Source organism: Apteryx mantelli, chromosome 1, assembly GCF_036417845.1.
Source record: "Apteryx mantelli isolate bAptMan1 chromosome 1, bAptMan1.hap1, whole genome shotgun sequence".
Classification (NCBI taxonomy): domain Eukaryota; kingdom Metazoa; phylum Chordata; class Aves; order Apterygiformes; family Apterygidae; genus Apteryx; species Apteryx mantelli.
In genome coordinates, this window is record NC_089978.1 from 165,650,854 (window position 1) to 165,676,423 (window position 25,570).

The 25,570-nt window shown below is 44.9% G+C and overlaps 1 protein-coding gene across 2 annotated transcripts in view; it reads left to right on the plus strand.

Annotated features, from left to right (window-relative positions):
- Positions 1 to 9,135, plus strand: part of GRAP2 (GRB2 related adaptor protein 2) — a 39,619-nt gene extending 30,484 nt beyond the window's left edge. For both annotated transcript variants that reach the window (XM_067289886.1, XM_067289887.1), the window contains exons 4-8: positions 1,023 to 1,142; positions 2,835 to 3,003; positions 4,689 to 4,820; positions 6,886 to 7,005; positions 8,095 to 9,135. In XM_067289886.1, coding sequence (XP_067145987.1) covers positions 1,023 to 1,142; positions 2,835 to 3,003; positions 4,689 to 4,820; positions 6,886 to 7,005; positions 8,095 to 8,274 — 721 coding nt within the window. In that variant the 3' untranslated portion in view covers positions 8,275 to 9,135. The remainder of the gene's footprint in view (positions 1 to 1,022; positions 1,143 to 2,834; positions 3,004 to 4,688; positions 4,821 to 6,885; positions 7,006 to 8,094) is intronic.
- The last annotated feature ends 16,435 nt before the right edge of the window (positions 9,136 to 25,570 follow it).

Here is a 25,570-nt window from a genome sequence, read left to right on the forward strand (position 1 = left end):
TTCTACTTTGATGCTTTTCTAAGTGTAGCAGGTCCACAATTTGAAGCAGTTCAGGCCAGATGCTAGAACCAGATGTAGGGAAGAAAGTTGTCCCCTGTTTTTGATAGGCAATTTTTTCCCATTTCTATTTTGCGAAGTAATCATTGATACCAGTTATCAGTGCTGATTAAGGTCTGATTTCCCGTTGATTGCTAATGATACATAGGTAAACTGTGATGATGGTAAGGAGAAGAATAAGGAAACTCAAAAGTGGAAATGACAGAGCTTGTGAAACTAAGTCCATAATTTTAATGGAATACAGGCAATTAAGCATTGTAGAACTTATTAGCTGTGAACATATATAAGTGAATATGATTTTTTTTCTCTACTTACAAATTGCAATTGCCACTGTATTATTTTACCATTTATGGTGACTTTCCTCATTATATGCCCAGTGACTTATATTAGCAGTTTGTTATATCTGGCTAAATTTACATAAGTGTGCTTATATATTCTGTGTTTCTGCGATTTTTGTGGTATTATAACTCTTGCAAGAGTCAATTTATAGTACTGAAACTTTCATGCCTTGCTTCTGTTAAAAATTTGTTTGTTCCGTGCAATATATCCATCACAGTCCAGTAATTTTCAATCAGTTTACCAAAAGCTATTTGATGTATATGTCTGAGAATAATATGTGTATGTACATGCACATTTGTAATTTAAAATCACTTTAACACTTCACTGTACTGTGCCTGTAATTTGACTTTTAGCTGAGTGTTGCTTCTTAACAGGCCAAAGCTTACATTGTTCTCTTTGCACCTGTGTGCTTTTACTGCTCAGAGAAGATGGTCTGCACCCATCATAACCTGGTACTTTAGTATGTATGTGGCCAGCGGGAATAGTCATGTAGGATCCTCTGATCTGTTTCTTTTTTCTTTCCTCCACCCTGCTTATTCATATTCTCCCTACCCTCAACTTTTCTATTCCTTTCCTTAGTTCAACTCCTTATTCAAGTCTCCTTGATTTTTCTTCCCACTTGACAGCTGGTTTGATGAGAGGATATCCCGCCATGAAGCAGAGAACAACCTTATGAGCAAAGGAATTGGTTCCTTCATCGTCCGAGCCAGTCAGAACTCTCATGGTGACTTCTCCATCTCTGTCAGGTATCTACTTCTTACAGCATCTTCTTACTCCTTTTCCTGGTTAATGGTCTCCCTAGCCTCTTCTTAACAGGAATCCTAATTGCCTCTCAAGAAGTTTGCATGCTGCCAGTCACTGGTAGAGCTGCTGTGTTGCAGATGAAAACAAATTCGGCATCTGATTCCCAAATGCTTTTGTTGTTTTTTTTTTCAAGTGACACAGTGAATGCCCCGTTCCAAAGCTGCATCTCCTGGTGGCCTGCTTTCTGAAAGAGCTGCAGCAAAGCAGAGAGTGGTACATGGGACATCTCCCACAGTGCAAAACATGTGCCTTCTATTTGTTTTATTTGCCTGACAGCTCCAGTTACGGGATCCAACAATTCCACTACTACCCATAAAGAGACGACTGTTACATTATTAATCTATTTCCCACAGGTCACTAAAGAGCCATTGAATGGCTTTCTGTCACTAGCAGCCCAACTGCATTTCAGCCATTTATTGTAATCCATCCTTTCTCAGAGCCCTTGCTTCAAAGCAGAGCTGTTAACTGACGACTGGTTTCCCGATTTTCAGTCAAACAATTGATGATCAGTTTTAAATTAAAGTACTGATTAGCAATTTGCTTTCCAGGCATTGTGCACTTTCTGATTCAGGGAGCTTAAAAAGTATCGGGAGGAAATGCAGGAAAACATTCTGCCAAGAATAGTAACTCTGCTGTGGCCCCCTTTTTCCAAACCTAGATGTTTGCTCAAGCCACCTCTTCCCATTCTAGGAGACTTTGGCTACATCTACACCAATATACTAAGCACAGTCAGGCACTATTCTCTGACCTGAAGACAAGCAACATGGTAGAGGTCAGATCCATATGGCTAAACTCTCTTCACCCCACAGAACAGAACAGCTGTATTCAAGCAGTTCACTGGGAATGGTTCCTGGTCCATGTGGTCCCCCTAACCATGGCCCAGCATTATCTAAGAAAGGGCTAGCTGGTTTAGATCAAAACTGTGCTAACACCAAAACCAGATCACATCTGGTACAAAGTGGAATTGTTCAAATTGGATGAGAGGTAAGGGTGGGGGTGAACTACAGGGGGGAAATCAAGGGCAGGAGGTGGGACTGTTAATTTTGACTTGTAATTGCACCTCATAATTCCTTCTTTTATTCCTTTTGGGTAAGGAGATGAGTTTGTAGTCATATATTATGCTGGGTATTATACAATTATAAAATATAGTGTATGGCTTCATGCGAATGTGTGTGTGGCTGTGATGCATGTGGTGTGAAAAGGTATAACATATCTCTTACAGTCAATGCAAACTGGGTGTTAACAGGCACCTGCAGAAGCTAGTGGGGAGACTACACCTACATTGCTGTCTTTCTTATAAAGTACAGAATGAAGCTATTATCTTTTGTGGCCCTGAAAGCTTCTCTGACCTTTATTTAAAAGGGGAAGCTCTAAAACCCTGTGCTTTTGTACTGACTGTGCTTTGTCACTGGGCAGTCTTGCAGCATTGCATGTTTGTAAACTGATGAGCCCTTTGAAATACAGAGCCACATCCAGCTCTAGTACGTACAAGGGCTATCTTTGCTTTACTTTCTAGAAGTCTAGATTTGGCTAAGCATCAGCAATGAGCTTTGGTACCCTTTTGGAAAAGACTTTCCAAAGAAGATAAAGTTGCAATCCAGGTGGTGATCTATTACTTTTCCAATTGGATCCAGGCATGAAGATGACGTGCAGCACTTCAAAGTGATGAGGGATTCAAAGGGTAACTATTACTTGTGGACAGAAAAATTCCAATCACTAAACAAGCTGGTGGACTACTACAAGACAGCCTCTATCTCCAGGCAGAAGCAGATCTTCCTGAGGGATGACAGCCGAGGAGAGAAGGTACACACAAACTATCCTTAGGAGTTCCTCAGTGAGAAAACCTTCCGCAGAAGGAGTTTGGCCCTACAAGGTTGTTTCTGGGGGTCTGCACCTGGAATCCAAATCACATTATTATGCTGGTAGGCCTTGCAGCCTAGATTTTTTGTTGATTTATCTGTATAGTTATATAATTGAGCAGAATTTTGAGAGTCAGTTTTGGATATCAATAGGAAGTGCTGCAGATCTCAATAGAGGGCCTTTGCTAGAGCTGTGTTGAGGCCCCAGAGACAAAATTCTATGATGCTTTGCACAGCCAAGGGAAGCAGGACTTACCTTATGAGATGCCTGGTGTAAAGAAGCTTTGAGAAGCTCTTAGCTCAGGAAAAGAATAGGGCCTGGTGATGCAGTGAGGAGGGGGGAGGTATAGAGCTTATTGGCAGGCTGTGTCTGAGAAGAATTTGAGTCTGGTTTCCTAGTGTCCCTGAATGTGCTCTGAGTGCAGCTGTTATTACAGTTGAAAGTATGTCTGCTTGGAAAAACTGCCCATCTTCTGTTACTTATCCGACACAGCAAGGGGTATGGAGGAACTGAAGGCAAGATCTGGAACAATGGCTGGTAGGGGCAGAAAAGTACTGCCAAGGAGAACATAGCAGATATGGGAACAAGCTGTGTGTTCAGGGAAGGTGCAGCAAATGTTTGAGAAGGCAGGGAAATCCCAGTCCAATAAATGCCTGATTTGGTGTAAGGAGAACAAGCAAATGACGTAGTAGAGACACAGTGCTGGGAGTGAACTTGCCTGGTCACTCCAGCAACTGAAGTCCTGCTTTACTGGGAAACGGATTCTGGGATTAAATTACCAGGATGTGCAAGCAGAGGTAAGGCTGAAAGTATGTGACTTGCTCACTGCAGCGGTAAAGTTTTATAGGCTACATGTGGGTCATTCTTGCTGGCTCCAAAACAGAGAGGATTTATTTTTCAGTCTGAAAGTGGGGCACATGTTGTTTTCTCCTTCTAGAGCACTTATCCAGTGCTTTAAAATGCATTACTAAGATATAAAATAGAGACTATGGGACCTATGAGAGAAAGACCACAGCAAATAGGAGAAAGGAAGGATATATATGTTTATATGTGTATCCTAGTAAAACAACCTGTTTGGGCTGACCGTGAGCAGGAAAGGGAAACGGAACAGCATTTGCTCCAAGATGTAGACAGGCAAATGAAAGAACAGGAGTCAAGTTTGCTTTGGCAAACGCTCTGTACATTTGTTATGGTGAAGGGCTCAGCAGGGTATGTTTAGCACTCATCACAGTGGGGTTTCAGTTCACAATGAGAATTTCTGGATGCTACAGTCATATGATAAAATGATAGGAATATACAGATCTCAGTGCAGAGACAAATGAAGTCTGAGGGCAGCATTTCCAAAAAGAGCTTGGTTGCTATGCTAGTCCTCAAATCAATGGTGACGTTTTCAGCCCACTATACCCCATCACTACCCAGTCTTCAAATGGGGAATGGTTATGACAGAGATCTAAAATATGGGACTCCTGATTCATCCTTCTGTTTCAGAGGGGTAGGAGCCTTCCTTTGGAAGAGCTTCCAAGGTAAAGAGCAGCGGTAGTGGTCTGTCAGCAATGATTGCTAAACTTCAGTCAAGGAGGTAGTGGGAAGCAATATCTGACCTCACTTTTTTGATCTTCTTTCATCAGGAAAGGCATGGTGGGAGCCTGGAACGGATGGGCCGGGAAGGACTCCACCTGGGTGGAGCAGCTGGAGAAGTTCATCTTTCTATATCCAAGAGATATGCAGAGCATCCTGTCCCCGTATTGCACCAGCAACAGGTACTACCAGGAAAGAGGGGCTGGGAGATCAAACCCAGGCATACAAAACATTGGCCTTGATTGCATGATAGTGGATAGTCGCCCTGTCAAAGTCCATCATCCTGAACCTGCTTCAGGAGGCAGAGTCAGTCAGGTTTCCACATGAGATGTAGCAGCAATGATGGTGTCAGCCTGGGGAGCTCTTTTGTTGTGAAATAAATATGTGACCTTTTATTTAGTTCTGTTTAGGACTGGTAGACAGACCAGCAAAAATCAGAAATCATCATACAGTGACCCTTTCACTGGGAGCTTGGGAGGACTGAGCTCCCCCCCAAAAACTGGAAAACAAGGGGAGGTGTCATGTTCTTGTATTGCTTGGGAAAGGATGAAAAGTAACATCCAGTGAGAGTGCATAAAAACAACTCCAGATCTTGCACACATATATACAGTTTTAGGAACTCCTCTCAAGTTTGCGGTACAAGTGAAATCTTGCTGCCCCTTTTTTTCCTGTGTTATGATACTGACATTCAGCATCACAAAATGCATAAGGGAAGAGAAATGATTGTGTTAACCCTGGGAGGGTTTGGCTTCCTTCAGAACATTCCTCTTCCTTCTCCTTGCAGTAGGCTGGTGCTGTCTTCAAAGTGCTTCCTGATTTGGGTGGAAGATAGTTTTCCTGGGATTGGCTAATGTCTCTAGCTAGAGACAGTGTAAGCATCATCCAAGGAGAGGACTTGTTCCACTGAAGGAAGAGATCCGAAACTATGTCCCATAAGCTATGAGAGCTTCCATATAACAAGGCCAGGGACAATCACAAAATGGCTGTTCTGCTTCTCATCAGACAAGGAACAGTGTTGCCTGTTGGGGACTGCTGATGGAATAACAACTTCTGACAAGGCTAAGGGCCTGCGCATTTCGTACTGCAGCCTATGCAGGAGTCACATTTGATACAGAGCAGAAACACTCATAGGAGTGAAGTATCTGTGCAGTAAGTCTTGCAGCTGCAAAGCCAGATTGAGTTCAATCACTGACTTTTACGCAGGGACAGGTGATGTGCAAATTGTGATCCAGTCTCAGGGATCCCTTAGGCTGACAAAGATGCAAGTGAGACCAAGGAGCGTTTGGAAGAGTAGGTGCGTGAAAGGAAGCAAGGAGAAGGAGGGGACAATAGCTGTTTACAGCAAGCACAAGCTGTTGCTCTTCCTCCTCTCCACTGACACATCTGATCAGACCCTGTGTCACTGAAAGACTTCTGTAACCTGAGCTAACACAGTAACAGATTCTGTTGCACCATTACCATAAGGAAAAGCTCAATGCATGTACAGGCCTGGAGGGAGGGAGACACCCAGCATCTGTTGGTTGAGCAGGCAAAAGAGAACTTGTTCTCTAAATGTATGGGCCTAGTTCCTCTCTCCATCTGTCTGGGCTGATTTGTGTTGATATAACTTAGATGTGCATTCATATGGCTTCTTTTCTTTGAATCTGGTTTTCTCTCTTTCTCCTTCAGTTAACAGGGCTACTGGACTCTCAGGCCTGCTCCCTGCCTTTTACAGTGTGGGGCAGCCCAAAGTAAAAATAGTGAGTGAGTCTTCAGGTAATACACTCAGCAGAGCCAGCAACTCTGCCATTCCCACTGCAGAACCAGCATATGGGACGGAGGAAGGGCAAGGAGTGGGCAGGACTGGGATATAACAACTCCAGATTGGCAAAAGTCCCCTTAGCAAGCATGGCTTGTCACCTGTGTGTTAAATAGGCTTGGGTTTTCTCCAAACATCCCAGAGGCCAAATCAGCCACTATCTTACCCCTTTTCCCAGCAGATGTGGAATACAGCTGAAGACATTGCTTGAAACAGTCAGCCTTCAACTTCTAAGACAAAAAATCCACAACAGAACAGTCTTAAGATGTTATTTTCCAGAAGGGCCGTTGCTTGCAGGACTGCAGTGAAGGAAATATATTGGAAGCAGATATCCAAGACAATTTATCTAAGGGTTGAACCCTGATTCCCTGGGCATCAATGACTCTTAAAGCCCCTCATTTATGCAGCTGAGTGTATTCATGACTTTTCTCCTGCTGTTGTCTTTCTAGGATAGATATAGTGGGAGCCTGGACAGGAAAGATGGGCTGCATGGACTGACAGATCACAGCCAAGGAAGGGCAGCAGCTGTGCAACGGAGACACACAGACCCACTGCACCAGCCAACACCGGTAGGTGATGTACCTGGACGGCCCCATCTGCAGACCTCACTGGATCCCTAGCAGTGGCTAAGCAGTCTGGGCAATGTCACCTGCATAGAGTTTGCAGGAGGGACAGTATATTACACCTGTTGTAATGCAGTACTCTTCTACCTCAGAAGATGTTGCTGTATCTCAAGACTCCATCCCAGCCACTTGAATTTGGTTCTAGGGAACTCTGAGGGCAGGGCTACATTGTTATAGGAATGTAGGTCTAAGACTGCTCTCCAAACCAGTCTCAGTTAACATGCAAACATATTGCATGCAAGAGGGGCCTTAGCATGAGCTCTGTGGAGGCAGGAATCCAAAGTCTTTATTATAATCCGGCTCAAAATACCATGCCTTTTATCCCTCAGAGGCTGTGGCAACAAATAACAACACGCCCTTACCTGCCACATCCCATCAATGATCAAGAAGCCACCAAGTCACATTATAGAAAGGTCTATGTGCCTTTAAAATAATTTGAAACCAACCAGATAACCGGGAACCATGTCTCAGCAGGCCCTGAATGCAAGATTTGGCAAAAGTTAGCCAGGGATCAAACAAAATCCTTCCAACAAGGCCTGAAAAACATACCTCCCAAATTATCCATGCCCCATGATGTGGGTGCCAGCAATTTCCCAGTAAAGCCCACACTATATCCTTTAAAATCTGATTTCCAGTCAAAATGGGAAACTGAGTGCAAAGTCTCTTAGAATGAAGTTTTCATAAGAAAACATTCTGACTATAATGCTTGATAAAGTGTAAACCCAAAATAAACTGATAACCCAAAATAAACTGATACAGCCAAACAGTTCCTAAATCCTTTTGACCTTATCTAACAAGAAAGGTTCAAAGGGCTGCTGAGAACCCGAGCACCATCCCTTTGGGTTTTCTAGTAGATCAGTCCCTCTTTCCTGTAGTCCTGGCCACTTCCTTGTTTAATTGCAAGCTGGTCTCAGTTTCAGTGTTGCTTGTCTTCTCCTAGTCAACATATGTACTAGGGTGTAAGAGGGGTCACAGGAGGGTGAACTTTAAGAACTGTGGCTCACTGTTCCCTGCCTGTCTATGTCTCCTCCCCAGCGAACGCTATGGGTCCGTGCCTTGTACGACTTTGATGCAGTGGAGAATGATGAGCTGGGCTTCCGCAGTGGAGACATCTTAGAGGTCCTGGACAGCTCCAACCCATCATGGTGGAAGGGGCGTCTGCGTGGGGAACTGGGTCTCTTCCCTGCCAACTATGTCACACCAATGCACCTCTGAGGGCACAGAATGCCCTAAAGGGCCATATTGGAGCTGCTCTGATGTGACAGGGACAGAGATGGAGCGCATCTTCCCTTGCCCCCGGGACATATGGTGTTTTTGTTATTGTCTTAATTTATTGGCAATTGATCTTTTAAAGCATTGGTATGAAAGGGAACCTGTGGAAGAGGGTAGGGATTTTCTCCCTGTGTTTTACATCCATGATAGGGGAAGGAGCAAGAATCCTGGATTATTCATTGGGACTCTGCTGGATCCTCCCTGCCCTGTCATTCCTTTGGCTAAATATTGATAAGTTACTGCAATTCGGTTTGTCCTGTAGAAATGCAGGTCAGGCTTCGATATTTAGGCAGCCCCACCCCTACCTTTTGGATCTGGTAGCACACAGTCCCTTTGGACTCGATTTCATGTTTCTTTCCCCTTTTCCCTCAATGCGCAGAGGCAGGAAGAACATCCAGGTCAATAAAGTGATGGTTAATAATCCTTCAAGTAGGGAGGGAAAAGGAGGGGGCCTCAGGGTGAGGTTCAAGGCGACCTTGATTTTTCTAAATATTTTCTGCTGGTATTGATGGTGTGGGTATACCTGATGAAAGGCTAGGATCCTGTGAGCTTTTGTACAAACAACACAGTGGTGAAGGTATGGAAGGGGGAGAAACTAATTTCTTTGCTTCTTCTAATAGTCTTGCTCTCCTGTGCTCCTGCACTCCGTAACAACTTCTCCTATTTTCAAGCTGCTTTCCAAGGTACCTTCATTTCCTGTTAGACATCCTATTTACAGCAGGTCAGGCTCTTCAGCTAAATGAATATCCACTTGATGGGATAACAATGGATATCCCTCCTTTTGTAAAATTCAGTTGGGGAAGGGTGGGGAAGAAAAGGGTGGGTTTTTTGTTTTTGTTTTTTTTTCCTGGTTCGGTCCCAGAATTTCTTCCCCTGAGAATCTGGGGTGCTGGGGACTGCTGTGTACACAACTCTGACTTGCTGGTGGAGTGCCTCATCCAGCAGGTAGATCTATTACTTTACAGTATGCAGAGCGTAAAGTTTGTGGCCATTGAATAGTCTCTTCTCTGTTCCCTTTTTTGGGGGGTGAAATAAGGCAAATGGTAGGTTTTCAAATAATTATTGAGTGAATACCAAGATGTGATACAAATATATTGCAAATGCACATTAAAAATGATCCAAACCCTGAGAAAGAGAAATGCTGCTGCATAACCAGTGCTCATGCAAACTGATATTAAACAAGCTGCCTGAATTTTTCACAACATGTGGGACCTCGGGAGTCAGTAAGGAAGTGATGATTTATCATTCTTGGGAAAGAAAGAAAAGGCAAGTGAAAAAACTCTAAAAACAAATCAGACTCAGCAAGAAAAATGTTCTTATCTTTTGTTAGTCCCAGTATGGAAAGAAAAACAGGAAATAGGCTCTTGGTGCAGTCCAATTCAATGTAGCTGGCCCAATTAAAGCTGCCAGCTACATGCAATATTAGCAGAAAAGACTCATTGTCAAATATTTGAGAGAACTCCACCAAAAGTAGATTATTAATGGCTGAAGTAAAATGAGAATAATTAACAAGGCATATAAGCGCTAAATAGAATAGAAAACTTTGAAAGACATGTTAAAAGCTTGTCTCAGTTGGCTGCCAGGGAGGTTCAGGTCATGAATAGACACCATATGACTTGCTGGGCTGGACTTGGCTCTGTTCTCTTGTAGGTGCTCCATTGTGGAGCCTTAACATCTTCCCTTTGAAGTGGAGTGAAGTCCATGGCATTCTTTTGGATCAAGCTGCCTTATTTAGTGGGTTGGTGTGAGAGTGTAACCCTCGGTGACTCCACAGCTTGAAGAGCGCAGCTAACAGAGTCAGCGAACAGACACATCAGTTTGCGCAGCAGTGTCTGGGCTTTACTTAGACCCTCTGAGAACCTTGTTGGAAGTTGTGGAGACTTTCTAGGGACCCTCTGAGAAATGAGAGGGTGCTTGCTGCAGACAGGTAAGGGGAGCTAGGCAAGGACAGCTATAGTAGGCCTTAACTTCTCCTGGGAAGCTCTAACTTGGTGTAGCTGGGTGTAGCTGCTGCTAACAAGCTCTATTGGTTGCCCCTGATCAGAGGGAGTTGTGACCTTTGTTCCAGCAGACCCTTGATTAGGGTGGGTCAAGCACCCTGTTAGTCAGTGCTAGGGACAGGCCTAGAGTGCAGCTCACAGAGGCAGCAAAGGCGGCCACAAAGAACAGGCTCTCCTCTCCAGTTCTTCCTGAATATGGTTATGCAACGCCACAGTGTGCATTCTCCAGCAGCCGTTGGAGTTGCTGCATCTGCCATGTTGGAGGCTTCCACCCAGACTGACCTTCTAACAGCAGATGCAGCTCTGCAGGTCTCAGGCTGCAGACAGTGCTGGGGGTCTCTCTCTCGTGAGGCTGGGGCTGACAGTCATCTTTTCTGCAGATGTGCTGTTGTTGACAAATTGTGTCACGAGGTAAAGGAGTTATGAGAGGAGGTAAGCAGGCTGCGTAATATCCAACAAGATGAGCAAGAGATTTACTGGACTTCAGGAGAGCAAACTTTGGGCTCTTCAGGGACCTTCTTGGAAGAATGCCATGGGATAAGGCCCTAGAAGGAAGAGGGGTCCAAAAGAGCTGGTTAATATTCAAGGATCGCTTCCTCCAAGCTCAAGAGCAGTGCATCCCAAGGAGCAAGAAGTTGAGCAAAGTAGGCAGGAGACCTGCATGGATGAACAAGAAGCTCCTGGCAAAACTCAAACAGAAGAAGGAGTTGCACATAAGATGGAAGCAGGGACAGGCCACTTGAGATCATTATAGGCACGTCATCCGAGTATGCAGGGATGTGACTGGGAAGGCCAAGGCCCATTTGGAATTGAATCTGGCAAGGGATGTCAAGGACAGCAAGACGGCTGCTTTAAATACATCGGTAACACAAGGAAGAGTAGGGAGAATGTCGGCCTGCTACTGAATGGGGCAGGGGCCCTGGCGACCAATGATACAGAGGAGGCAGAGGTACTGAATGCCTTCTTTGCTTCAGTCTTTACTGCTAAGACTGGCCTTCAGGAACCCCAGACCCTAGAGACCACAAAAAGTCTGGAGACAGGAAGATTTTCCCTTGGTTGAGGAGGATCGGGTTAGAAATCATTTAGGCAAACTGGACATCCACAAGTCCATGGGCCCTGATGGGATGCATCCACGAGTGCTGAGGGAACTGGCAGACATCATTGCTAGGCCACCCTCCACCATCTTTGAAAGGGCATGGAGAACAGGAGAGGTGCCTGAGGACTGGAAGAAGGCTAATGTCACTCCAGTCTTCAAAAAAGGCAAGAAGGAGGACCCAGGGAATTACAAGCTGGTCAGCCTCCCCTCAATTCCTGGAAAAGTGATGGAACAGCTCATCATGGATGCCATCTCTAAGAATGTGAAGGATAAGAAAGTGATCAGCAGTAGTCAGCATGGATTCACGAAGGGGAAATCATGCTTAACAAACCTGATAGCCTACTACAATGGGATGACTGGCTGGGCAGATGAGGGGAGAGCAGTGGATGTTGTCTACCTTGACTTCAGCAAGGCTTTTGACACTGTGTCCCATAACATCCCCATAGGCAAGCTCAGGAAGTGTGAGATAGATGAGCAGACAGTGAGGTGGATTGAGAACCGGCTGAATGGCAGAGTTCAGAGGGTTGTGATCAGTGGTGCAAAGTCTAGTTGGAGGCCTGTAGCTAGCGGTGTCCCCCAGGGGCCAGTAGTGGGTCCAGTCTTGTTCAACTTCTTCATCAATGACCTGGATGAAGGGACAGAGTGCACCCTCGGCAAGTTTGCTCATGATACTAAACTGGGAGGAGTGGCTGATACACCAGAGGGCTGTGCTGCCATTCAGAGGGACCGTGACAGGCTGGAGAGTTGGGCAGAGAGGAACCTCATGAAGTTCAACAAAGGGAAGTGCAGGGTCCTTCACATAGGAAGGAATAACCCCATGCACCAATACAAGCTGGGGGCTGACCTGCTGGAAAGCAGCTCTGCAGAGAAGGACCTGGGAGTCCTGGTGGACTGCAGGCTGACCATGAGCCAGTAATGTGCCCTTGTGGCCAGCAAGGCCAGCGGTATCCTGGGCTGCATTAGGAAGAGCACTGCCAGCAGGTCAAGGGAAGTAATCCTCCCCCTCTACTTAGCCCTGCTGAGGCCACATCTGGAGTACTGTGTCCAGTTCTGGGCTCCCCAGTACAAGAGGGATGTGGCACTACTGGAGCAAGTCCAGCGAAGGGCTACAAAGATGATTAGGGGACTGGAGCATCTCTCTTATGAGGAAAGACTGAGAGAGCTGGGCCTGTTTAGCCTAGAGAAGAGAAGGCTGAGAGGAGATCTTATCAATGTGTACAAGTATCTGAAGGGAGGGTGTCAAGAGGCTGGAGCCAGACTCTTTTCAGTGGTGCCCAGCAACAGGACGCGAGGCAACGGGCGCAAACTGAAACACAGACAGTTCCGTCTGAACATGAGGAAAAACTTCTTTCCTGTGAGGGTGACCGAGCACTGGAACAGGTTGCCCAGAGAGGTTGTGGAGTCTCCATCCTTGGAGATATTCAAAAGCTGTCTGGACACAATCCTGGGCAACGTGCTCTAGGTGACTCTGCTTGAGCAGGGGGGTTGGACTAGATGATCTCCAAAGGTCCCTTGCAACCTCAACCATTCTGTGATTCTGTGGAGAGTGTTTTGTTTTGTTCCCCTCTACTTTGGGGGGGGGGGGGGGAGTATTCAAGCTAATGCCAAATTTGGAAGAGAGCAGTTTAATATTCAGGGGGAGAGAGGACCAAGACTGGGGGAAGATGGAAGCAAAGAAAAAATACAGACCACTGAAAGCAGAGGACTAACATGAATGGTGACTTTTCATGTTCAGGTCTGGCTGAAACAGAAGAAATGGTATGTTCATTCTTATTCCTGCTGTGTCAAATTGTCTTTCAATTAATTCCTTTTTTGATGAGAGTTACCTTTAAAATTGGAACCAATGCCTCATTTTCCTTTCCTCAGTGCTCTAAAGACCCTCTTGGTAGTGAAGATGTAGTTGCACAAAATTAATTGAGGATAATGCACTTAGCACTTTGATAGCTCTTCACACATTTGAAACCCCTTTACAGAGATTAACTAATTAAGCAAGTCTAAGTAGTACATTGTAATTACCCCCATGTTAAGCGATGGCTCTTTTGAGAAAGAGGTAAATTTCCACGTGATTTTTTTCAATAGACATTTGAGGAATTAATACTTAAGTCAGTTAGTGCTATATGACTGCATGCTAATTATGGACAACACAGCAGGACCACAGTAAAATCATGATTTCCCATTACAGGCAGCACCTAATGACACCAAAATTATGAGGCTCCAAAGGTATCGTGGCATCTGTGATAAACAGACCAGTGCCACATTCTGCATTGCTTTGTGGAGCTGGCCTAGCTTTGGTCTGCAAGACCCAGCCTCACCTGTCTCTGCTTCTGTTCTTGCCTGCTCCCCAGGGCAGAAGCAGTGCTACCTGCATGCACTGTGCACACCAGCAGCAGGAAGGCACAGGAGCCAGGCTGCATTTCTGAACCCTCCCCTAGGAGAAGCAGTTCTTCTCCCAGCAAAACAGCACAGAGAAGAAGTGTGGCCCTTCCTGAGTTGATGGAGTCTATGGATCCAAGGAGAGGTGTGGGAGAAGGGGAAAGTTTTGCTTGGGCTAGAAGGTGCTATATCCCACAGGATGGAGGAAAAGTTCTCCATGCCCCACAGCATCTTCTACTGCAGCCTTCCCATGAAATAAGAACTCCCAGAGATCAGGTCAGTTAATAGGGGAAAAGATTTGAGACACACACACACACACACACACACCACTCCTGTCCACACATGTATCCTGCATTTGTCAACTTTGGTAAAGAATTAACCCTCCAGACCACAGCCTCAGACAGCCTGCTGTGAAACCAAAAAGGGAAGGAATAAAGAAGAACCCAGGGAAATGTTTTGCTTAGTATTTGTCTTAGGCAAGAAAGAGTTCATGAGAAAAGAGATTGTAAACAGAGATAAAAGTAGGAAAAGTACATGGGAAGACAAACGTTGCTGTAGTAAATGAAACAGAAGAAGCTGGCCTGCTCATGGAAGAATAAAAGTTTGATGAGCACAGCTGAGCTGTGCTTTCTCCAGTCCAAATGAACTTTTCACCTACATTCTGCTGCAGAACTATATTTTGTTTATAAGTGTCTCCGTGATTAATAAGGTTGAGCAAAAAATGGTAAATGGAAATCTCCTTTCGTGCAAAAGCTGTCCACACAGTTTTCTGTGTCACAGAATAGAGCTGTTGCTGTCTTGGTACACACTTACTGTAATGGCTGTGCTCACTGGAGTGCACTGCAGAAGCCACGGGAACATGGTCGGTTCCCATCTTGCTGCTGACAGGGGAAAAGCGCCAGGGAGACACTCCTCTGTGCTGCCATGAAGCCAGTGGATTCAGGCTGCTAGGTCAGTCTATCTGTAAGAGGGATACAAAGGCATTAATACAACAAGTTCCTGGGCTTTTTTTTTTTTTTTTTTTTTTTTTAAAGTAGTTCTCTATTGCAGTGGGCTGTGCAGGAAGTGTGCAGCCTTCCACAACTGATACCTGTTTGTCATTTTTTCTGTTCAGTGGCACCTCTCAGCCTTCCTCCCCAAAGGGATCCTGATGATGCAGGATCTTGGAAACTCATTTTGCCTCTGGTCCTTGTGGAGTGCAGTCAAGGATGGCAGAAGCAGCAGGTCCAGCAGTCAGGACCATGTGGCCAGGAGAAATGAGCCTTGAACAGCAACACAGTATCAGCCTGGGGCAGTTTGCACTGCAGGAGCAAAGCCCTGGCAGCCCCAACCCAGAGATGAGTTGAGGGGTGAGCTCTACACTGAGCGGGAAGTGGCAGGTCTTTAATTATGTCAATGTCACGCCATAAGGACAGCAAGGATGTCTAGCGAGACAGAGATGTGGCCATCTGGGTTAGGGCTGTGCTCAGAGTCTTGCTCCGCTTCTGCTACTTACTGCCAAAGAGCCTGTGTTGCACCAGACTAGGTGTGAGAAGTGTTTGGCAACACTGCTCCTTCCAAGGCTGCCCAGGGCTGCTGCCTGTCCCTGCCTAGTATGGCCAGGGCTGCTGCCCCTCCCTGCCCGGCATGGCCAAGAAGCCTCCCAGCACCTCTCTGCAGCTGCAGCTCAACTCCACCGCTGTCCCTGGATGCCCTTCAGCCAGCTCTGCCACTGCTTTGATACAAGGAAGTCCTCTGCAAACACCTGGTTTCAAAGTAATTGGCTCAGCTGCTTTTTAATGAAACCCTATAGAGATCAGTTGAAACCATTAGCATTCCCAGATGATCCAGGCACTAACATTTACTGGTTAAAACATATGCATTGACTAAAGAGCTTCTGACACCCAGCCACTCCTAGCTGCTGAAAGGTTTGCATTTCAGCAGGGAAGCATGAACTGAGTGTGTGATAAAGGTTTTAATAGCACTGAGGAAGACGGCAGAGCATTGCCAATTTCTCCAATTTTTAGAGGCAGCTTTCATGTGACAGACTTCAGGAGCCTTAATTTGCATGAAACGCAAAAGAAGTTTCTTACATAAGCAGAATTGACAGTGGAAAGCAGCTGTGGACTTATCTGCAAGCTACAGGACAGCAGGGAAACAGGCAAGTGGTGAGAAGAGTTCACTGACCTTTGTGCAGAAGGAAAATTCAAAGCACATTGTCTGCTGTCATTGTGCAAGTGTGAGCCGCTTGGTAGATGTCCAGTCTGCTAATGTGAAAATGCAAAATCTCACAAATGGCAGGCGTACAGGGGTCCTTGTAGACATGCAAAAATAAAATTAGCTCAGGCAAGAAAGGGAAGAAGAAGAAACAAACAAATTAAAGATCTCCAGAGATCTTGCACCTCTCCCTGCTAGCCCAAGCAGGCTTATTTCCACCTAGATTTATGAAAGATGTGGCTGTGGCTTTTTTTTTTTTTTTTTTTTTGTCACAAGTGAAAATAAGAGCAAATCTGTGAAAAAATGCACTTTAGGATGTGAGTCTATTACTGTGCACTTAAAGCCATAAAATGATGACAGTGTCCTGAAGTCATGGCTGAAGTTCAATTCCTTGTTTAAGAGGCTCTTCTGGGAAACCTTTCAGTGATATTCAGCCACATATAAAGAAAAGAAAAAATAAAGAGGTATCTTTGCTGATCTAGAGGTCACTCTCAAAGCATATCTTTTATGCCTATGCTCTACTGAGTGTGTCTGACACCGACCATAACTTTCCTGTGGTACTGGCCGGTCTCCCTTGTCACTACTGCAGCACCAGCAGGTAATAACAAACACAGGGAACCAGTCCATGGTGACCTGCTCATGACCAAATATTTACTGGCAGGTGCAGCATACCAAAAGTTGGGCTGCAAAATGATGCATTACAACAAGACTGCATTAGCCTTTTGTGATTTTTTTTCCCCATCAAAATTGGGAGGGTGGGGAGGGTGGAATTATCAAACATCAGTTTGCTATCGGCACCAAGGGGCTGGGGAGCTGCCCTTTGCTCTGCCCCGTTTAGACCCTTTTCCATCAGCACCATATGCATGTGCATCACCCACAGCTCATCCTGCATGAGCAGCTTTTTACACTCACTTGGCAGTGGTGCAAGCACAAGGGATGTGTGGCAGCAGGGAATCAGCCCTCTGTAGCTGCCTATCTGTATATCAGAGCTTGCCATTGTGCTGGCAGCTATTCGGATGAAGATGGACTGCCAATAATAATGGCTGTGATTTCATAAGAGCAGGTGAGTCAATCTAAGAGCTTGCTGCCAGCCAGCAGAAAACTACCCCCCCCCCTTTTTTTTACTGGGTTAATCGGTTGAGTCAGCTCACCAAGGGCAGCACAACGAGCATCAGAGCCAGCACAGGGTAAGCAGTGGGAATGCACAGCCCGGAGGGGAAAGGGAAGACAACCTCCCACTTTTGGCAGTGGGAGCTATTAGATCACCTCATCCTGTGCTGCAGACTCAGCAAAATGAAAACCTACTTGGCTTTGAGGTTGCCAAAATGCCTGTATATGAATAGGGAATCCTTTCCTTAAAGTGTGTTTGGAGAGATTTGAGGAGACGGGGAAGGAGGAATGATCTTAGATCTGCTGCAAATAGCGTGTCCTTCATCTCATCTGTGGAAGCTCTTGTAAAAGCTTTTCATTCAAAGGGCAAAGCTATGAGAGCTTGTTGTTCCTTGGACTGTAAATTAGAGCAGAAAAAATAATTCCTAACATGTTTGCACTAGCAAAACACTCAATCATTCAAGCTATTATCAAAGTTACCTCCAGGGGGAATAGAATGTGCACAAAAGTTTTCAGAAAAAAAAAACAAAAAACAAGAGACACTTTGCTGCCCTGTGAAATAGCTAAATTAGTGCCACTTGTTGCTGATGATTCCCTTTCTGGGTGGAGTGCAGCTATCAGTCATGTTTATCAGGTTGGAGAGCACAACAGTACTTACAAGTTAAAATCTTCAGCATCAGCTGACCAAAATGATAGCTGCATATTCTCATTTAAAATGTGCATAACTTTAAGGGCACAGACATTTCATAAGCACTTACACAGTAGACTGCATGCTGGAACACCAATCATAAACATCTTGAATTTAGAACTCCAAAAATATGAGATAAGGCTTCAAGACACACACATGGGTGGTTTGCACTGACTCTGGACAAATTCAGGTTAAAGCACACGTATTTAAAAGTGAAGGTACACAACTGGAACAGCATAGCAAGCTTGCTATGGTTCTCCATCACGCAGTCTTCAACTCAAGACCAGCTGGCCTTCTAAATGAGGTGTTTCAGTTCAGCCAGAAGCAAGGAGGCTGGATACAGGAATTATTGGGTGAAATACTCTGGCCTGGGTTATGTGAAGTTGGAGAATGCAGTCATGACCATCCCTTCTGTCTTCTGAAGCCTTTGGCTCCATCAGGGAATTGAAGGCCAACCACTATGATGTGATATTGTCCTTACAATAAACATTTAAATATGAGGCCTATTTTTCTGAAGTGCTGGCTTCCCCAAACCTAGAGGAAGTTGTCTCTGAACAGCAGTCTGGTTTATCCTCGGTGTTTGGCTGTAGCACATGCAGATGTGAACATGACTCTGGGAGGAGAGGAGCACCTAAGATATCTGAGCAGGCAGTGGGACTATGCTTTGGCTGGGTAAATCACTGTTGCGCATTTTAAATCCATGGAGCTATTCTGATTTTCACCAGCTGAGATTCTGCCTCATTATTCCAGAAAGAGATCATAATTTAATTTGATAAGATCTTCATGTAGTGAGGCAAAGGGTGTGGGTAGTGATTTACTCTTTGAAATTGTGATTTTCATCTTTCATCTATTTAAAGAATCTTTATACTTACCTGCGTAAGACTGTCTAATATGGTCAAAGCCTCATGGTTTTCTTTTCTCATGACTCAGACAAAGCTGACCACAGCTCCAAAGCTCTTCTCAACATACTTTTCATATTATGCTTTATTGTTTCTACCCTCCTTACTTTTGCAGCCTCCAGCTTATTGAAAAAGCTGCTGCAAAGGTTCTTTCCCACCACCTCTGCACAGGGAAAATGCGTCATTTTGGAAAAACATCCTGTTAACTTAGGGCTAGTTCATTTTGGTAAATAACCCAAGCTGGTGACTGTAGCATGACTATTTCACAGTAAGTGCTCAAGTCAAGCATCCTGCACGGATGCATGCAGTCCATGCAGCGGAAGTGGAGGTCACTAGGTTTGGTAGAGGCCTGTCTGGTGTAGAATAAGAGACCGCACAGGGGAGTCAGTGAAGGATGATTGTGTTGTAAATACAAATCAATGACTACCCCACGTAGAGAAGAGCTAACATTTTGAGAAGCACAGTGCCCAAGAATGCTGGAGACTAGCATACACAACACACGTGTTGTGTTCAAAAGCATTAACTGAGACTGACTAACCCATTTTTAATGCAGCTGTTCATGCAAAATTCAAATTTATGTTGAGCATCCTGTTACTTAGAGCGTGGGTGCAAAACTCTTTCTAATAGGATGCACAATGCTAGTATAGGCAAGGCTTGGCTGGCTCAGCACTGCAATCACATCAGCCTCCTATTTGCATCCCGCCACTGTCTCCCTTTGCACTCCTACATTAGCTGGAAGCTCTCACCTTCATCATCACAGCTTCTAATACCTTCGTTCTGCATCCCCAGGTCAAATGCTTCATTATGATCCTGAAATTAATTTTGCAGTATTCCTAAACTTTGCCACCCCCATCACCTTCCCCCTCAACAGTATGTGCGTTTGTTTTCCATTTCATTTACTATACCTATTATCACTATTAATATTATTTGTGTTAGGAATGCTAGATTGGCACCAAGAGTCCATAGTGCTGGCACTATGGCCATGCCCCAGAGCTCTTGCAACCTCCTACAAGTGACACGAGATGGGTACCAGCAGGTAGACAGGAGGAACGCAAGGAAGCAATGAGGCAGGATTGGTCACTGCGACAGGCCAGAGTAGCAGGCACTTTTGTCTCACCCGAAAATCTGAATGCACGCTACATGAGTAAAGTATTTCCCTTCCTTGACTTGAAATCTCTTTTAAGACTTGTTCATGTTACAGGACCTACAACACCACCACCACCACTATGCAGGTAGTAACTCCTCCATCCTCTCAGTGCTCCCAGACACTTCTGCCCTCCCCTCTCGCAGCTTTGCTCCCAATGAACCACAGAGGTAAGTTAGTTATTTTACTTTCTATCAGCAATTCCCTGCTACCTACGGAATCAGTGGGGCCCCTCGCCTGCCATGCAGCCAGCACTGCTCCGCGTGTGCAGTGCAGTTTCCAGCTCCCCATACCCAGAGAACGCGGTGGGCCCCAGGCCCCTCCAGACCTGCACAGACATGGCCAACCAGCCGACACATGGCGAGTCTGGCACAGCCTTGCGAAATGAAGAGCACCAAAGAAAGGAGGTCCTTAAAGCAAAGCTCGCTGGTCCATGTAGGACCACAATTTTTCCCTGGAACAAACCTTTTGCCTCACTTTGTCAGCCTGTACGCTATAAGATAGGGCTGTCCTTCTGCCCCGTCTATACAGTGCACAGATGCTCAGGCCATGAACTAATCTGAAAATTTGGGTCGCCCCCGTGATATGAATGATTGATTGCAATTAATAAGGGATGAAGCTGGGTAGACCCCTGTACTGTGGGGATCCAGAGTCAGCGCGTTTGGCAGGACTCTCTCAAGCTTCAGCCTTGGCATCCAAGTCTATATTTTAGGAAGCAGCCTGTGCTGGCTCAGTGGCAGAGATCAGAAGCAATTAGAAATAAAAAAGTAACATATGCCAACTAGGGGAGGAAAGAAAAAAGAGACCGCAATTGTTCTCAAGCAGAAAATATGAAGTGTAGAAAACTGATAGGGAAAACAGAATACATCAGGGACACAAGCCTGGCTGGAAAAGCTAAAAACAGTAAAGGATTTTAAGTAAATCTGAAATAGGACAAATTCTAGCAATGATACACACTTAACATTTTTTTTGATACAGAGAAGACACAAAGCTTTGCATAAGCTTTTATGGAACAAGCAATGTATATTGAACTTGCAGACCTGCATCCTATAACCTTGTCCCCAGTCCCTCCAAAATGCAAGGGGTCAAAGGAAGACGACACTGAAAGCTTTTGCCTGGACCTATCTACCTGAGAGAGGCTGTGAGAGGTTCAGGCAATAAGATGGACAGCAGGACTGGAAAAAAGGAGAGGATGGTTTTCATCAGAAAGTGACTGCCAGGTCTGTGAGATCCTCAGCGTCACACTGAATGGAGGACAAAACGGGGAGTCACAAAGCTCCAAATCCTTAAAGAGGTCTTTATTTACAAGCAGAATTTCATTATATTAATGGCATCCTGTGCCCATTAATTGCAGTGAAGCTTCCTTGCCTAAGTGGCAATTGAATGTCTAAATATACTTAAGCATCTGAACCTCCAAAATGGACTCCCCCAAAATTGCAGAGTCCTTGGAGCCTCTTTTGTATAAGGGCTTCTGCAGTGGAGTATGGTGTGGGATCAACAAAGGGAGCATCCTGTCTCTGTGGCGAAGGGGAGTTGCTGCGTACAGGATACTCTGGCACAGACTGCTGACATTGTGGATGAAGCAAATTGCCCATGTCTTCATTTTATTTCTCTTGGCTTTCCCAGTAATGTTTCTTCCACATTTCTTTGGTTTTGTAGAGGGGCTGCCTGTGGTCGGAAGGTCTATTATCTTCCCATCATGACATCTTGATAGCAGCAGAAAGAGTGGAATAGAGCACTATGAGGTAATAAGCATTCAAATAGGTCAAGAGCTCACTTGGGGGTTGTGCATGACTGGGTTTTCCCAACTTTTTGTCTGAAACAAGTGTTGATAGCATGAGGGCGGTCAGCAGTAGTGAGAATGCAAATATAAAACCAAGCCTCAGTGGTGCTGAGGAAAAGTACATGGGGCAAGGAGGAGTTCGTCTTGCATATTTGCTCATCGACAGGAAAGAGAAGTTATCAAATGCCACCCAGGAACTACTGAGTGGGATGCAGACAGCTCTGTGTTTCCTTCCTACTCCTCTTTTCTGCTGTCCAGGCTGAGCTCATGTTCTGAGAAGTTTCTCTTTTGGTGCATTAATGTGTCGAGCGCCTCTCCCATCCTACAGTGAACTTGCTGGTCCCTTATTTTCAGTGTAGACTTATTTTCAGTGTGTGTAGAGTACTGTGTGTGTTTGTGCATTTGTAGAAGATATAGCTAGTGCCTGTTTAAATGTGTGGGCATGCATGCTAGTTAGGAGTTCCACAATTTCTCCTGGAGTTTCCTTATGTGTAAAATGGAGATAATAACATGTAATTACGTACCTTGCAGGGCTGTTGTAAGGACAAATTAACCAATGCTTGTGTGGGTGTTTGCAGATGAAAAGCATGATATTAAGACTAAATATAATGATTGAATGTTATAGAAGAGAGTTTGTATTTATTATGGTGATTGAACATGAGAGGAGAGTGCTTTGTGAGTGTTCATTTCTTGTGCAGTACCAAGTATTTGTGGAAGGTGGGAAGCTGAGTTTGGGGTAGGTGTCAGAGAAATGGTTAAAGATGATCTTTAACCTTACATCCTGATGATTTTATTATCTTAACTAAAACTGATGCAGAACAAGGAAGAAGAGAATATAGGAATGAAAATAGGTCCAAGCTGTAGAGGAAAGGAAAGGAATGAAAATAAAATGCAATTAAAGATCATGATTTCAAATAACAAAAATGCAAAAACTGAATTGGAAAAGAAAAGCTAGGGGAAATGAGGACAGGAGAAAGAAAAGAAACCTCAGGTCTTCATGGTGTTAAATTATCTCCGTACATGGGATTATGAGAAAGTAAACACCAATTTAAAAGAGGCATCAGAAACGATGGAAAGCATATGCAGGGAAAGAAAAAGAGAGTGGGATGAAAAGGAACGAAGAGATGTGTTTAATTATTTTTTTGTTTTCATTTAATTAAGTGTAGTGACATCATTCTTCTATTTCCTATGCTTTGCTGAGAGAGGCATCACTTCGCAAACCTTAAAAAAAGATAGTTGCAGGTATTTTAGACATTTTTTCCATGTGTTCCATGGACAGGCTGTTGAGAGTTAAGGTACAGATGCTTTTGCCAACCTGAGAATGGCCCTGTCTAGTTTCATTTGGCTTTCATGCAGTCTCTGGAGAATTAATGGAACAAATTCATTTCCATTGACTCCAGTGAAGCTGCACCAGGAGTGAATCAGACCAATTCTCCCTGCTAAATGTAGCTGACTCTGTTACACTGTGAAACCCTGATCCAAAGTCTATTTCAGGTTAAACCTGGAACATTTTGTGATTAAGCACAAAAAATAAAACCAAAGCTTAATTGTTATGATCTGTCAGTGAGGATGGTATGTGGGTGTGTGAGCAGCCCTGAGGAGTGGCAAGGGGAGGGGGACCATAAGAAGGAGTAAAATAATGGTAAATAACCATTTCATTGCAGAGTTTGGGGACGAAACTGCCTTTCTTTGAGAATTGTCCTGGACTGGAGTGAAAAACATTGGCTGACAACCTTTCAGGGCCCTCTTCTCCTCCACTGCTGCCTTTCTTTCTTCTCTTCAGACCAGGCACCCTTTTTTCCTTGGCTCAGCAGTCTCCGTATACATCTGCAAGCCTCAGCCCCATCTGCTCCGGTGGCCTGTTTCTCTTTGCTTCCTCTTTTCTCCCTCTCCCATCCCCATGCTCCCTTCTCAAACATCCAACCAAATCCAGGATGACTCCAGTTCTTCACCTGGTGCTAGTTTCACATCTTTTTCTCACACCCCAAAATTTATTTTTGGCTGACTCACCCTCACCTCACCTCACTGACCTAAATTAATCCTTTGTGTAACTCAACTGACTAAAATTGACGTAAATGGAATTACATCAGAGCTGAAATTAGCCCAGTTTGACTAAAATAGCATCTGCCTCTTCTACTGAAACATCATTTGTCTCTGCCCCACCTCCACCCACATATCATGGTTTTAACATTTCTTCCTTTCTCTTCACCGCTCTTCCTCTTACTCCATTGCCAAGAAGAGGCTGCACTCTTTGGAGGCCAGTATTGCCACCTCCTCCTCTATTTTGTCCCCACAGCAGAGGCTGTCGGCCTCTGTTCACAGCCGTGCCTTGCCAGTGTCCAAGTCTGTTCAACAGCTTTTCATCTTCCATTGGAAGATATCATTTGCTGTCACTTGTGTTAGCAAGGCACCAGCTGCATTCAGAGTTTGATTGCAGTGGGCACTCAACATGCCTACAGCAATGATAGTCTTACTCCAAAGAATTTGCAAGTTGAAGAGCTGAGACGCACTAAGTGGAGGAGAGAAAGCAGGGGAAGGTGAAGTGACCTGCCAAAGGTCATACAGCAGGGCAGTGGTAGAGTTGCAGCTGTCAAACTTTAAGCTCCTCTTCCTTTTCCATGACTATCGAAAAATTTTCTGCCAACTTATCATTTCTCATCATCTCTTACAACCCCTTTTCTTGACCCCTCACCCTCATGCATGTTTTAACCATCTCCTTCACTTTCTTCTTCATCCCCTCTGGCTTCCTGGCTTCTTTCAGCTTGCCCTTGGGGCCTGTTCACTTTGTCTAAGCTTTCTGCCCTTCTCTTGGGAAAAGCCTGGGCTGTTTCCAGCACGCTCTTCTCTGGTTGCTCCATACTGTGTGTTTGGCAGTGTGCTCCACCATTCACATCTGGGTATCTCTTTGGGGCAAGGTTTTATTCTGTAATTACCCTCACTTATTTATTATCATGGCATATATATCTGCAGTGTTATGCAAACCATAAAGGCTTCTAGTTCTAAAGGTCACCATGGGTGTATCTTGTATTTACCTTCCAAACGCAGATAAGCTTAAAACAAAAGGGACTGGCAGGCCACTGAGTAGATGAAGGCAGGGAATCATCCTGATCTAACTAATTCGCTAGGGCAGTGTTCACAAAAGTATGTTATCTAGCGCTGCAAATAAACAACCCAATCCACACTTGCTCCATTCTAGCTGACTGAATTAATTCCCCTGCATTGCTGTGTAGTTTCATGATGGTATGTGGTCACATCAGCCCAAAAGGCATTTATGTGCTGATCGCCCAGAGCAGTAGCCTATCCATTTCCCATGCTAAATGTCAGGGCTGCCCAGTCTCGCATATTGGGACTCACGTACGGCACTTCTTGTTCTCCCACAGGGTTTCACAGCTGCCTCTGTTTCATTTTGTGACATTGAGGGCCAGCCACAGCTTTCTGGAGGTGATGGGCAGAGGCTTTGATGCTGCTCTGCAGTGGGGGGATTTGTCCTCAAGCTCAGAAGAGCCTTGCTGGGTCTAATGCCCTCCAGGCAAAGCCTAGCAGGAAAACTGTGTTACATGGTGACCAAGGCCACCAGTACATCTCTATGTTGCCTGTTGCACTGTTACCTCAAGCACTGGCGAGAGCGATACTTGAAAGAGCTGTAATTTGCTATTCACATTGCTTTGCTGTGTTGAAAGAGGATCAGAGGGCAATTACCTTACATGAGAGGATGAAATGACCCCACTGCATTGCATATGCAACTTGCAGGAAGAGTGGAAGGATAAATTAAATTTTTGTGAGAAATGCAAAATGCTAAGCCATTAATTCCAGTCCTTCCCAAGATCATCCGCTGTCTAATTGCATTTCCTGTCTTACTGTGGCTTAGGTCAATTGTCGGTATGGGGAAAAAAAAATCCAATCATCACTTCCTCCACTAATTGGCAGCCTCAACAGAGTGGATGTAGAAC